At 46.4% G+C, this 14,012-nt stretch overlaps 1 protein-coding gene across 6 annotated transcripts in view; it reads left to right on the forward strand.

Moving 5' to 3' along the window:
* The window catches only part of LOC137524665 (uromodulin-like), a 408,103-nt gene that overhangs the window by 128,836 nt on the left and 265,255 nt on the right, over nucleotides 1-14,012 (forward strand). For all 6 annotated transcript variants that reach the window (XM_068244787.1, XM_068244788.1, XM_068244793.1 and 3 more), the window contains one exon: nucleotides 8,446-8,568. In XM_068244787.1, the coding sequence (XP_068100888.1) occupies nucleotides 8,446-8,568 (123 nt within the window). The remainder of the gene's footprint in view (nucleotides 1-8,445; nucleotides 8,569-14,012) is intronic.

Below are 14,012 nucleotides of genomic sequence, written 5' to 3' on the forward strand. Positions count from 1 at the left end.
GAGTCGTTCACATGTACAGCTTGTATGCGTTTTACCTGCTTGCGTGAGTCAGTGCCTAACCATCTCACCAAAAGATCTATTTCTTCTTTGTAAGAGAGATTAAGATCTGCTATAGCATTTCTGAATGAAGCCCGCCAAGCTCTAAAGTTCTCTGGCAAATCGTCAAACTGCACAAGTCCCTTAGAAAGGATTTCTCGTTTTGCCATATATCTTACCAGATCTGATGTGACTTGGTTATGAGCTAGTGAGTCTGTATAGTGATTAGCTGGTGGTATCATTCTCACGTCAGGTGGATCTGAGCAGTAGCGTGGAGTGTCACATCGCTTGCTGTCCATCGCAGGATCTTCCTGGAAGATCTGACCTCTGGAGTTTCTCTTTGGAGGGGCATAACATGATGCGTCTGCAGTAAAGGGAGGGTCTTGGCAAGAAGCGTTCTGCTGATGGAAACTTTGCTGAAGTGGAAAGCTTGCATTGCTGTGTGGGTACTCGTTTCCATCTTCTGCGATTGGATCAGATTGATGGAGTATCTGTGAATGTTCTCTCACGTATTCCTCAGTACGCCGTATTGCAGCTTCTTGCTGTAAGTCGGACTGGATGTCTTGTTTGTCGTTAAAGTGGTTGTCAGTTTCTAATGCAGCCTCTAGTACTTGTGCTTTTGCAGTTGCTGCAGCTGCTGACTTTTTCAAGCTGAGTACTTCTAGTGAAGCTTCTAGACATGCCTTTTCTTGCTTTATCTTTGCTTCTTGTTCTGCAAATGCTTGCTTTATCTCTGCTTCTTGTTCTGTGCGAATGCTATCTGTGCATTCATGGCCTCGGCTTCGGCTCTGGCTAGTGCTGCAGCTTCAGAAGCACGGGATCGATGTGAGAGTCTGGATGAGAGTGACACTCTGGATCTTGTCTTGTGTGAGACTTCGGACATCTTTGTGATGCTAGGTGTGGGTCTATGTGAGACAAACCTTCAGTCCCCTGGAGTAGAAGCTGTGGCTACACGGTGTTGCTGTGCAGTGTTGATGCACCCAGATGAAGCGCTTATTCTGCTTGTCTTGCTCTATCGCATTCAAGGGCCTTCTCCGTGGAAGTCGTTATTTTACTGTCCTGTTCCCCTTATTGTGAAGAATACACTGTACAACATAGAATGCTGCAGATGAGGAAACTATCACATCATGAACTATGGATCAGAACATGTATAACAGCATGATGAATGAATCTGAGTGCAGAAGAACTACACAGATCTCAGAGCATGTGACAGGCATCTCCCAACATACATGAGCTATGGCCTAGCTATAAAGCTCTAACAAATGCACGTATACAACAAATATGCATTCTACATTGCAGATATAGCTAAAAGATGAGGTTTGACATACCAACGATGCTTGGATTGGCGTGGATGAAGGATAGATAGATGTGGACTGGAACAGCACAGTGGGAATCTGGCTGGGCCTTACAACAAACTGCTTCCTGTTCACAGAGCATCTACTTCCTCCCTGTCACATGACTTCTGGATAATACAGCAAGGAACAAATGTTATTTTGAAAGTGTCCACTAGAGGGAGTAGAGTTCAATTATACTGATTAATAAAATCTGGCTGTGGACAGACAGCACAACACCCCAAGGTATAAAATCTTCTATGAACTCACCATACTCCTAACGGAATACCTTGGGGTGTCTTCTTTCTAAAATGGGGTTATTTGTGGGGTTCCTATACTGCCCTGGCATTTTAGGGGCCCTAAACCGTGAGGAGTAGTCTCGAAACTAAATGTCGCAAAATGACCTGTGAAATCCTAAAGGTATTCATTGGACCTGGGCCCATTAGCGCAGTTAGGGTGCAAAAAAGTGGCACACATGTGGTATCGCCGTACTCAGGAGAAGTAGTATAATGTGTTTTGGGGTGTATTTTTACACATACCCATGCTGAGCTGGAGATATATCTCTGTAAATGGACAATTGTGTGTAAAAAAAAACTAAAAATTGTCATTTACAGAGATATTTCTCCCACCCAGCATGGGTATGTGTAAAAATACACCCCAAAACACATTATACTACTTCTCTTGAGTACGGCAATACCACGTGTGGCACTTTTTTGCAGCCTAACTGCGCTAAGGGGCCCAAAGTCCAATGAGCACCTTTAGGCTTTACAGGGGTGCTTACAATTTAGCACCCTCCAAAATGCTAGGACAGTAAACACACCCCACAAATGACCCCATTTTGGAAAGTAGAAACTTCAAGGTATTCAGAGAGGAGCATAGTGAGTCTGTGGCAGATTTCATTTTTTTTTGTCGCAAGTTAGAGGAAATGGAAACTTTTTTTTTTCTTTTTTTTGTCACAAAGTGTCATTTTCCGCTAACTTGTGACAAAAAATAAAATCTTCTATGAACTCACCATGCCTCTCAGTGAATACTTTGGAATGTCTTCTTTCCAAAATGGGGTCATTTGGGGGGTATTTATAACATCCTGGAATTTTAGCACCTCATGAAACATGACAGGGGGTCAGAAAAGTCAGAGATGCTTCAAAATGGGAAAATTCACTTTTGGCACCATAGTTTGTAAACGCTATAACTTTTACCCAAACCAATAAATATAGGCTGAATGGGGTTTTTTTAATCAAAAACATGTTTGTCCACATTTTTCGTGCTGCATGTATACAGAAATTTTACTTTATTTGAAAAATGTCAGCACAGAAAGTAAAAAAAATTATTTTTTTGACAAAATTCATGTCTTTTTTGATGAATATAATAAAAAGTAAAACTCGCAGCAGCAATCAAATAGCACCAAAAGAAAGCTATATTAGTGGCAAGAAAAGGAGGTAAAATTCATTTAGGTGGTAGGTTGTATGACCGAGCAATAAACCGTTAAAGCTGCAGTGGTCTGAATGGAAAAAAAGTCTCTGGTCCTTAAGGGGTTTTATGACTGCAGTCCTTAACCACTTGAGGACCGCCCCCAGCCGATGGGCGGCGGCAAAGACCGGGCCCAAACGACCGCAATACGCCCATCGGCGGGGGCGGCTGCGGGAGTGTCTGTGCGGCGATCGCGTCATTCGTGACGCGATCAGCCGCCGGGGACTGGCTCCGCCCACCGTTCGTTGTAACCCGCCGGCCGTTCGGAAGCGCCGGCGGGTTACTAGCACCCGGATCGCCGCATGTAACAAGTATAATAGGCTTTGTAATGTATACAAAGCCTATTATACTGGCTGCCTCCTGCCCTGGTGGTCCCAGTGTCCGAGGGACCACCAGGGCAGGCTGCAGCCACCCTAGTCTGCACCCAAGCACACTGATTTCCCCCTCCCCTGCCCCCTGATCGCCCACAGCACCCCTCAGACCCCCCCCTGCCCACCCCCCAGACCACTGTTTGCACCCAGTCACCCCCCTAATCACCCATCAATCACTCCCTGTCACTATCTGTCAACGCTATTTTATTTTTAAGTCCCTAATCTGCCCCCTACTCCCTCCTGATCACCCCCCCACCCCTCAGATTCTCCCCAGACCCCCCCCCCCCAGACCCCCCCCCCCCCGTGTACTGTATGCATCTATCCCCCCTGATCACCTGTCAATCACCTGTCAATCACCCGTCAATCACCCGTCAATCACCCCCTGTCACTGCCACCCATCAATCAGCCCCTAACCTGCCCCTTGCGGGCAATCTGATCACCCACCCACACCAATAGATCGCCCGCAGATCCGACATCAGATCACCTCCCAAATCCATTGTTTACATCTCTTATCTCCTCTAAACACCCACTAATTACCCATCAATCACCCCCTATCACCACCTGTCACTGTTACCCATCAGATTAGACCCTAATCTGCCCCTTGCGGGCACCCAATCACCCGCCCACACGCTCAGATTGCCCTCAGACCCCCCCTTATCAATTCGCCCGTGCAATATTTACATCTGTTATTCCCTGTAATAACCCACTGATCACCTGTCAATCACCCATCAATCACCCCCTGTCACTGCCACCCATCAATCACCCCCTGTCACTGCCACCCATCAAACAGCCCCTAACCTGCCCCTTGCGGGCAATCTGATCACCCACCCACACCAATAGATCGCCCGCAGATCTTCTCTCCTCTAAACACCCACTAATTACCCATCAATCACCCCCTATCACCACCTGTCACTGTTACCCATCAGATTAGACCCTAATCTGCCCCTTGTGGGCACCCAATCACCCGCCCACACCTCAGAACGCCCTCAGACCCCAGCCCTGATCACCTCGCCAGTGCATTGCTTGCATCTATTTCCCCCCTCTAATCACACCTTGAGACACCCATCAATCACCTCCTGTCACCCCCTAGCACACCTACCCATCAGATCAGGCCCTAATTTGCCCCGTGTGGGCTCCTGATCACTCGGCCAAACCCTCAGATCCCCCTCAGACCCCCTTCCGATCACGTCCCCAGTGCATTTATTGCATCTATTTTCCCCTCTAACCGCCCCCTGAGACACCCATCAATCACCTCCTGTCACCCCCCTAGCACTCCTATCCATCAGATCAGGCCCAATACATCCTGTCATCTAAGAGGCCACCCTGCTTATGTCCGCTTCCACAAAATTTGCCCCCTCATAGACCACCTGTCATCAAAATTTGCAGATGCTTATACCCCTGAACAGTCATTTTGAGAAATTTGGTTTCCAGACTACTCACAGTTTTGGGCCCGTAAAATGCCAGGGCAGTATAGGAACCCCACAAGTGACCCCATTTTAGAAAGAAGACACCAAAAGGTATTCTGTTAGGTGTATGATGAGTTCATAGAATATTTTATTTTTTGTCAAAAGTTAGAGGAAATTGGATTTTTATTGTTTTTTTCACAAAGTGTCATTTTTCACTAACTTGTGACAAAAAATAAAATCTTCTATGAACTCACCATACCCCTAACGGAATACCTTGGGGTGTCTTCTTTCTAAAATGGGGTCACTTGTGGGGTTCCTATACTGCCCTGGCATTTTAGGGGCCCTAAACCGTGAGGAGTAGTCTAGAATCCAAATGCCTCAAAATGACCTGTGAATAGGACGTTAGGCCCCTTAGCGCACCTAGGTTGCAAAAAAGTGTCACACATGTGGTATCGCCGTACTCAGAAGAAGTAGTATAATGTGTTTTGCGGTGTATTTTTATACATACCCATGCTGGGTGGGAGAAATCTCTCTGTAAATGGACAATTGTGTGTAAAAAAAATCAAATAATTGTCATTTACAGAGATATTTCTCCCACCCAGCATCTGTATGTGTAAAAATACACCCCAAAACACATTATACTACTTCTCCTGAGTACGGCGGTACCACATGTGTGGCACTTTTTTGCACCCTAAGTGCGCTAAGGGGCCCAAAGTCCAATGAGTACCTTTAGGATTTCACAGGTCATTTTGCGACATTTGGTTTCAAGACTACTCCTCACGGTTTAGGGCCCCTAAAATGCCAGGGCAGTATAGGAACCCCACAAATGACCCCATTTTAGAAAGAAGACACCCCAAGGTATTCCGTTAGGAGTATGGTGAGTTCATAGAAGATTTTATTTTTTGTCACAAGTTAGCGGAAAATGACACTTTGTGAAAAAAAACAATTAACATCAATTTCCGCTAACTTGTGACAAAAAAAAAAAATCTTCTATGAACTCACCATACTCCTAATGGAATACCTTGGGGTGTCTTCTTTCTAAAATGGGGTAATTTGTGGGGTTCCTATACTGTCCTGGCATTTTAGGGGCCCTAAACCGTGAGGAGTAGTCTTGAAACGAAATTTCTCAAAATGACCTGTGAAATCCTAAAGGTACTCATTGGACTTTGGGCCCCTTAGCGCAGTTAGGGTGCAAAAAAGTGCCACACATGTGGTATTGCCGTACTCAGGAGAAGTAGTATAATGTGTTTTGGGGTGTATTTTTCCACATACCCATGCTGAGTGGGAGAAATATCTCTATAAATAGACAATTGTGTGTAAAAAAAATAAAAAAATTGTCATTTACGGAGATATTTCTCCCACCCAGCATGGGTATGTGTAAAAATACACCCCAAAACACATTATACTACTTTTCCTGAGTACGGCAATACCACATGTGTGGCACTTTTTTGCAGCCTAACTGCGCTAAGGGGCCCAAAGTCCAATGAGCATCTTTAGGCTTTACAGGGGTGCTTACAATTAGGCACCCCCCAAAATGCCAGGACAGTGAACACACCCCACAAATGACCCCATTTTGGAAAGTAGACACTTCAAGGTATTCAGAGAGGAGCATAGTGAGTCCGTGGCAGATTTCATTTTTTTTTTGTCGCAAGTTAGAAGAAATGGAAACTTTTTTTTTTGTTGTTGTTGTCACAAAGTGTCATTTTCCGCTAACTTGTGACAAAAAATAAAATCTTCTATGAACTCACCATGCCTCTCACTGAATACTTTGGGATGTCTTCTTTCCAAAATGGGGTCATTTGGGGGGTATTTGGACTATCCTGGAATTTTAGCCCCTCATGAAACCTGACAGGTGCGCAGAAAAGTCAGAGATGCTTGAAAATGGGAAAATTCACTTTTGGCACCATAGTTTGTAAACGCTATAACTTTTACCCAATCCAATAAATATACACTGAATGGTTTTTTTTTTTATCAAAGACATGTAGCAGAATAACTTTCGCGCTCAAATGTATAGGAAATTTTACTTTATTTGAAAAATGTCAGCACAGAAAGTTAAAAAAGTCATTTTTTTGACAAAATTCATGTCTTTTTTGATGAATATAATAAAAAGTAAAACTCGCAGCAGCAATCAAATAGCATCAAAAGAAAGCTGTATTAGTGACAAGAAAAGGAGGTAAAATTCATTTAGGTGGTAGGTTGTATGACCGAGCATTAAACCGTGAAAGCTGCAGTGGTCTGAATGGAGAAAAAGGCTCTGGTCCTTAAGGGGCGAAAAGACTGTGGTCCTGAAGTGGTTAAAGAGACTCCGTAACAAAAATTGCATCCTGTTTTTTATCATCCTACAAGTTCCAAAAGCTATTCTAATGTGTTCTGGCTTACTACAGCACTTTCTGCTACCACAGTCTCTGTAATAAATCAATGTATCTTTCCCCTGTCAGACTTGTCGGCCTGTGTCTGGAAGGCTGCCAAGTTCTTCAGTGTTGTGGTTCTGTGATGCATCTCCCCCCTTTCAGGCCCCTCTCTGCACACTGCCTGTGTGATATTTAGATTAGTGCAGCTTCTCTCTGCTCTATTATCTTTTACAAGCTGGATAAATCGTCCTCTGAGCTGGCAGGGCTTTCACATACTGAGGAAATTCAGACAAGGGCAAAGCTGTTTGCAGGAAGAAAAGAGCAGCCTGAAACTTCAGTGCATGAGAGATGCAGGGGGAAAGAAACACACAAATGATCTCTTGAGATTCAAAAGGAAGGGTGTATACAGCCTGCTTGTGTATGGATGTATTTTCTATGTGTGGACATACTGTACATCAACCTACTTCCTGTTTTGGTGGCCATTTTGTTTGTTTATAAACAAACTTTTTAAAACTGTTTTTAACCACTTTTAATGCGGCGGGGAGCGGCGAAATTGTGACAGAGGGTAATAGGAGATGTCCCCTAACGCACTGGTATGTTTACTTTTGTGCGATTTTAACAATACAGATTCTCTTTAAGTGGTTAATGTGACACTGTAAAACTACACGTTGATCACACAGCAGGCAGTGACCACTGCAGCAAAGGGGTATTGTTTATTAAAAATGAAATTTTTTTACACACTGATTTCAGCAATAACACACAGTAAGGTAGTCACACGTGTTTTGGTGCGACGCTATGTGGAGATAACACAGCAGCACGTCTTGTGTTGCAAATGTCAATCAATAACTTTTGTGTAATGATGGTGGGCTATATAACAGTGACGCAGCCACACACTACAGAGTATATGAGTGTTGTGGCGTTCCACAAAAAGCAACAACAACAACTCAGTACAGCAGGGTCAATGTCAGTTCTCAAAAGGACTTTTGCAGTCAGGAAGAGTCCTCAAAAGGACTGTTTGGTGGCCAACGGTGGTGATGAACTGCTAGTAGCAGTGCACATAGGAAGCAGCTACACAGCGCAATACACAATACAAACTATCTATCACTGTTCTCCTATCTGCAGCAGAAGCTTCTCTCCCTACACTGACTAAAGCAGAGTGAAAATAGGCACAGTGGATTTTGATGTTATGGTGGTGGTGGCGGTGGGGGGGGGGGGGGGGGGAATGGCCCGGTTGGTGATCAGGTCGGATTGGCCATCGTGTCCCATCTGAACTAACTTCAGGGTAAAGGGTCAAAAATGGCACTATGGGAAAGAATAGGGCATGGCGGGAACATTATCTGGCAAATGGCTCCTGCCATCCCTATATAATAGTTTATAATTTTAAAGTAATATATTCAGTTTGATCAAAATAGTTTTACCAATACATCAAGTGCCTTTTAATTGCTTATAAGAATTATTTAGAATATGTCTCCTTCTATTTCAGGTTCTCTTTCTGACTACTGGTCTTTGTGGCAGCATGACCGATCCTGACTATCTTATTTTTAGAGACATTGCATCAAGGAGTTTTGGCCATGTTTTCAATGTTGATGTGTCAAATTTAAATATAGTAAGTGCTCATTTAATAATCTAATATGTCAATGCAAGCAGCTGGAATTAAGTTATGTGTACGTCACAGCAAAAATTTAAAAACACAAACTCTATGATGACATAAAAGCGACTCCCAAACTCTATCAGTTATTGCACCTAAAGTGTTCCTGAAGAAAAAGAAAATTGCCCGAATGACCAGGTTACTCACCTTGGGAGGGGTTAGCCTCTGGATCTATAGTCTAGTGCCAGCAATGGAACCCCCAAAAGTCTGCTTGTCTGTACCATGGTGACTCGCACATGCATGCTAGCTCTGTCCTGCTCAGGTACATGCTACTGTGCAGGAGTGAGACGATTGCGTCTGCACAGTAGTATAAACCCTCAGCTATTTCCGGCAGAGTCCAAGTGGGAGGGAGCTAGCGCACATGCACAGGGAGGCCACTGTACGGGGGTCCCAGCGATGAAATGAAACTGTGGAGCAGGACAGGGGAGGTCTCTATAGGATTCAAAGGCTTCCCCCTCCTGAGGTGAGTAACCCTTAGGGGCACTTTTATAACCCACAGGTTTACTTTAATACTTAATGCCCAACTAAACTCATAATTTTTGGTCAACATTAGATAGGGCAGCACAGTGGCCTAGTGGTTAGCCCCTTCACTTGAAGCGCTGGGTCCTTGGCCAGGGCACTATCTGCATGGAGTTGGTATGTTCTCCCCATGTCTGCGTGGGTTTACTCTGTGCACACCGTTATTCTCCCACATCCCAAAAACATACAGATAAGTTAATTGGATTCCCTCTAAAAAATGGCCCTAGACTACCATGGATACACAACAAGATACTTATGTAGACACATGGGTGTCAGTTAAAATTGGCGCACAGCGCCAGGGGATAGAAAGGGCGCCCCATAGACTTACATTATATAACGCTATTTAGCGTTATAAGTGTTAAAAAATGGCGCAGGCAGTGTGCCTTACACTTATAACGCTAAATAGCGTTATAAGTGGTCAAAAATGCAGCGGGGGTCGGGGGAGGAGAGAGGCAGCGGGACGCTGGAGGGCATAGGCATCGGGGGAGGATGTGCAGAGGCATACGTTACCTTGTCCTGGGCCGGCGATCGCTCCTTCCCTCCGCTCCTTCACTTCTTCCATTCGTTTTCTGTAGTCCTGCAGCCGGCCAATCACCATGTGGCTTCAGTCTCCGCATGGTGATTGGCCGGCTGCAGGACTACAGTAAACGAATGGAAGAAGTGAAGGAGCGGAGGGAAGGAGCGATCGCCGGCCCAGGACAAGGTAACGTATGCCTCTGCATACATCCGCTGCCTATGCCCTCTAGTGTCCCACTGCCTCTCTCCCCCAGCCCCCCCCCCCCCCGCTGCCTACACTAGCAGCCCCCGCTGTCTACACTAGCAGCCCCCGCTGCCTGTACTACCAACCCCAGCCCCCTGCATGGTTTTTCATGGCGCACCGCTCTGCAAAACGGTAAATAGCGTTTTATTTATCGGCAGAACGGTGCGCCATTTTCCTCCCTGCGCCATTTTCAGATGGAAGCGACACATGACTTTGGTAGGGATTAGACTATGAGCCCCTCTGAGGGACAGTTAAGGGACAAGACAATATATATACTCTGAACAACACTGAGGAAGATGCCAGTGCCATATAAATACTAAATAATAATAGGATGGGGAAAGGTTAGAAGTAGTGTTGGGCGAACAGTGTTCGCCACTGTTCGGGTTCTGCAGATCATCACCCTGTTCGGGTGATGTTCGAGTTCGGCCGAACACCTGATGGTGTTCGGCCAAACCGTTCGGCCACATGGCCGAACTAAGAGCGCATGGCCGAACGTTCCCCGAACGTTCGGCTAGCGCTGTGATTGGCCGAACGGTCACGTGGTTCGGACCCGAACGCGCTCTGATTGGCCGAACTGTCACGTGGTTCGGGTAAATAAATACCTGAACCACGTCATATCTCCGCCATTTGTCTGTGGTTTTAGCTTCGGGTAGGCAGGCAGGGTAGTTCGCGCTCCAGCCACGCTAGCCAGGGTCCCCCCAGTCATTGTGTCGCTGCTGGGAATAGTAGTACACCGCTCGCTCAGCCACACTATATAGCATTGTGTTTACTGCCACTCTGTGTACCTCGCTCAGCCACACTATATAGCATTCTGTTTACTGCCACTCTGTGTCTGCTGGGAATAGTAGTACACCGCTCACTCAGCCACACTATATAGCATTGTGTTTACTGCCACTCTGTGTACCTCGCTCAGCCACACTGTATAGCATTCTGTTTACTGCCACTCTGTGTCTGCTGGGAATAGTAGTACACCGCTCGCTCAGCCACACTATATAGCATTCTGTTTACTGCCACTCTGTGTACCTCGCTCAGCCACACTATATAGCATTGTGTTTACTGCCACTTTGTGTCTGCTGGGAATAGTAGTACACCGCTCGCTCAGCCACACTATATAGCATTCTGTTTACTGCCACTCTGTGTACCTCGCTCAGCCACACTATATAGCATTCTGTTTACTGCCACTCTGTGTCTGCTGGGAATAGTAGTACACCGCTCGCTCAGCCACACTATATAGCATTGTGTTTACTGCCACTCTGTGCACCTCGCTCAGCCACACTATATAGCATTGTGTTTACTGCTACTCTGTGTCTGCTGGGAGTAGTAGTACACCGCTCGCTCAGCCACACTATATAGCATTGTGTTTACTGCCACTCTGTGTACCTCGCTCAGCCACACTATATAGTATTCTGTTTACTGCCACTTTGTGTCTGCTGGGAATAGTAGTACACCGCTCGCTCAGCCACACTATATAGCATTGTGTTTACTGCCACTCTGTGTACCTCGCTCAGCCACACTATATAGCATTGTGTTTACTGCCACTCTGTGTCTGCTGGGAACAGTACTACACCGCTCGCTCAGCCACACTATATAGCATTTTGTTTACTGCCACTCTGTGTCTGCTGGGAATAGTAGTACACTGCTCGCTCAGCCACACTATATAGCATTGTGTTTACTGCCACTCTGTGTACCTCGCTCAGCCACACTATATAGCATTGTGTTTACTGCCACTCTGTGTCTGCTGGGAACAGTACTACACTGCTCGCTCAGCCACACTATATAGCATTGTGTTTACTGCCACTTTGTGTCTGCTGGGAATAGTAGTACACCGCACGCTCAGCCACACTATATAGCATTGTGTTTACTGCCACTCTGTGTACCTCGCTCAGCCACACTATATAGCATTGTGTTTACTGCCACTCTGTGTCTGCTGGGAACAGTACTACACTGCTCGCTCAGCCACACTATATAGCATTCTGTTTACTGCCACTGTGTGTACCTCGCTCAGCCACACTATATAGCATTGTGTTTACTGCCACTTTGTGTCTGCTGGGAATAGTAGTACACCGCTCGCTCAGCCACACTATATAGCATTGTGTTTACTGCCACTCTGTGTACCTCGCTCAGCCACACTATATAGCATTCTGTTTACTGCCACTCTGTGTGTGCTGGGAATAGTAGTACACCGCTCGCTCAGCCACACTATATAGCATTGTGTTTACTGCCACTCTGTGTACCTCGCTCAGCCACACTATATAGCATTGTGTTTACTGGCACTCTGTGTCTGCTGGGAATAGTAGTACACCGCTCGCTCAGCCACACTATATAGCATTCTGTTTACTGCCACTCTGTGTACCTCGCTCAGCCACACTATATAGTATTCTGTTTACTGCCACTTTGTGTCTGCTGGAAATAGTAGTACACCGCTCGCTCAGCCACACTATATAGCATTGTGTTTACTGCCACTCTGTGTACCTCGCTCAGCCACACTATATAGCATTGTGTTTACTGCCACTCTGTGTCTGCTGGGAACAGTACTACACAGATCGCTCAGCCACACTGTATAGCATTCTGTTTACTGCCACTCTGTGTCTGCTGGGAATAGTAGTACACCGCTCGCTCAGCCACACTATATAGCATTGTGTTTACTGCCACTCTGTGTACCTCGCTCAGCCACACTATATAGCATTGTGTTTACTGCCACTCTGTGTCTGCTGGGAACAGTACTACACCGCTCGCTCAGCCACACTATATAGCATTGTGTTTACTGCCACTTTGTATCTGCTGGGAATAGTAGTACACCGCTCGCTCAGCCACACTATATAGCATTGTGTTTACTGCCACTCTGTGTACACCGCTCACCCAGCACACTATATAGCATTGTGTTTACTGCCACTCTGTGTCTGCTGGGAACAGTAGTACACCGCTCGCTCAGCCACACTATATAGCATTGTGTTTACTGCCACTCTGTGTACCTTGCTCAGCCACACTGTATAGCATTTTGTTTACTGCCACTCTGTGTCTGCTGGGAACAGTAGTACACCGCTCACCCGCCACTGTATAGCATTGTGCTCTGTGTCGCTGCTGGGAATAGTTGTACACCGCTCACCCACCACTGTATAGCATTGTGCTCTGTGTCGCTGCTGGGAATAGTGGTACACCGCTCACCCACCACTGTATAGCATTTCTGTACTGCCACTGTACTGCTGCCAGTCAGCGTGTACTTTAAGGATAGATGAAATGAGGAAGAAATCCGGTGAAAGAGGGAGGGGCAAGGGAAGAGGTGTTTCCCCTCACGGTTCACGTACAGGCCACAGGGGAGCACCCAAAAAAAACCACTCAATACCGCCCATGTTGTCCAGGACAACAACCCTCACAAATCCAAAAGAACAGGACCAGATAATTACTTGGATGACCTCTCAAGCGTCCAGCAGTGGGTTAAGCAGCACCAGCACATCACGCACGAGGTCCGAGTCCTCAGCCAGTTACAAGGAGCCAGTGGGCACAAAGCTGACACAACCGGCAGCGACACCACGCACACAACTGCCAGATAACCAGTCCGATGAATTACCTCAGGACACAATGGGGTATTCGCAGGAGCTATTCCCAGCCCAACAAACTTCCACCTTTGAAAGGTCAATGGAGGAACAGCCAGAAATGTTGTGCCCGGATTCACAACCATTAACTGTGGGAAATGCACCGCGCACTAAAATGCAAGGCGAGTCCGTGGACTTTGAAACCCAAATCCCAGAGCAAGTTGGGCAGAAGGGTTGCAATTGCAGGAGGTCGGCCGACAAGATCTGGACGACGACGTTGGAGTGAGCTGCGCAGAGGTTGTTCTGGGGAGCTCTACTCCACGGCGGCGGCCCCCCACAATGACATATGACGAGTTTCAGGAGATGGAAGAGGAGGGTATGGACAATGTGGACATAGACCCAGATTTTGTTTGTGAACGAGAACATCGCCGTCGTAGCAGCAGCACAGATGAGTCTGTTGAAGAACCCACTGCTGCACGAGTTCGCCTTGTGCCACAAGGTAGGCGGCGCGCAATTTCAGGCACCACAAGCGTGGAAGTTCTAGTGAGAGGCAAAAGAGGCGCAAACAGAAATCGCCAGCAAGGCAGGTG

This window comes from Hyperolius riggenbachi, chromosome 7 (assembly GCF_040937935.1).
Source record: "Hyperolius riggenbachi isolate aHypRig1 chromosome 7, aHypRig1.pri, whole genome shotgun sequence".
Taxonomy (NCBI): domain Eukaryota; kingdom Metazoa; phylum Chordata; class Amphibia; order Anura; family Hyperoliidae; genus Hyperolius; species Hyperolius riggenbachi.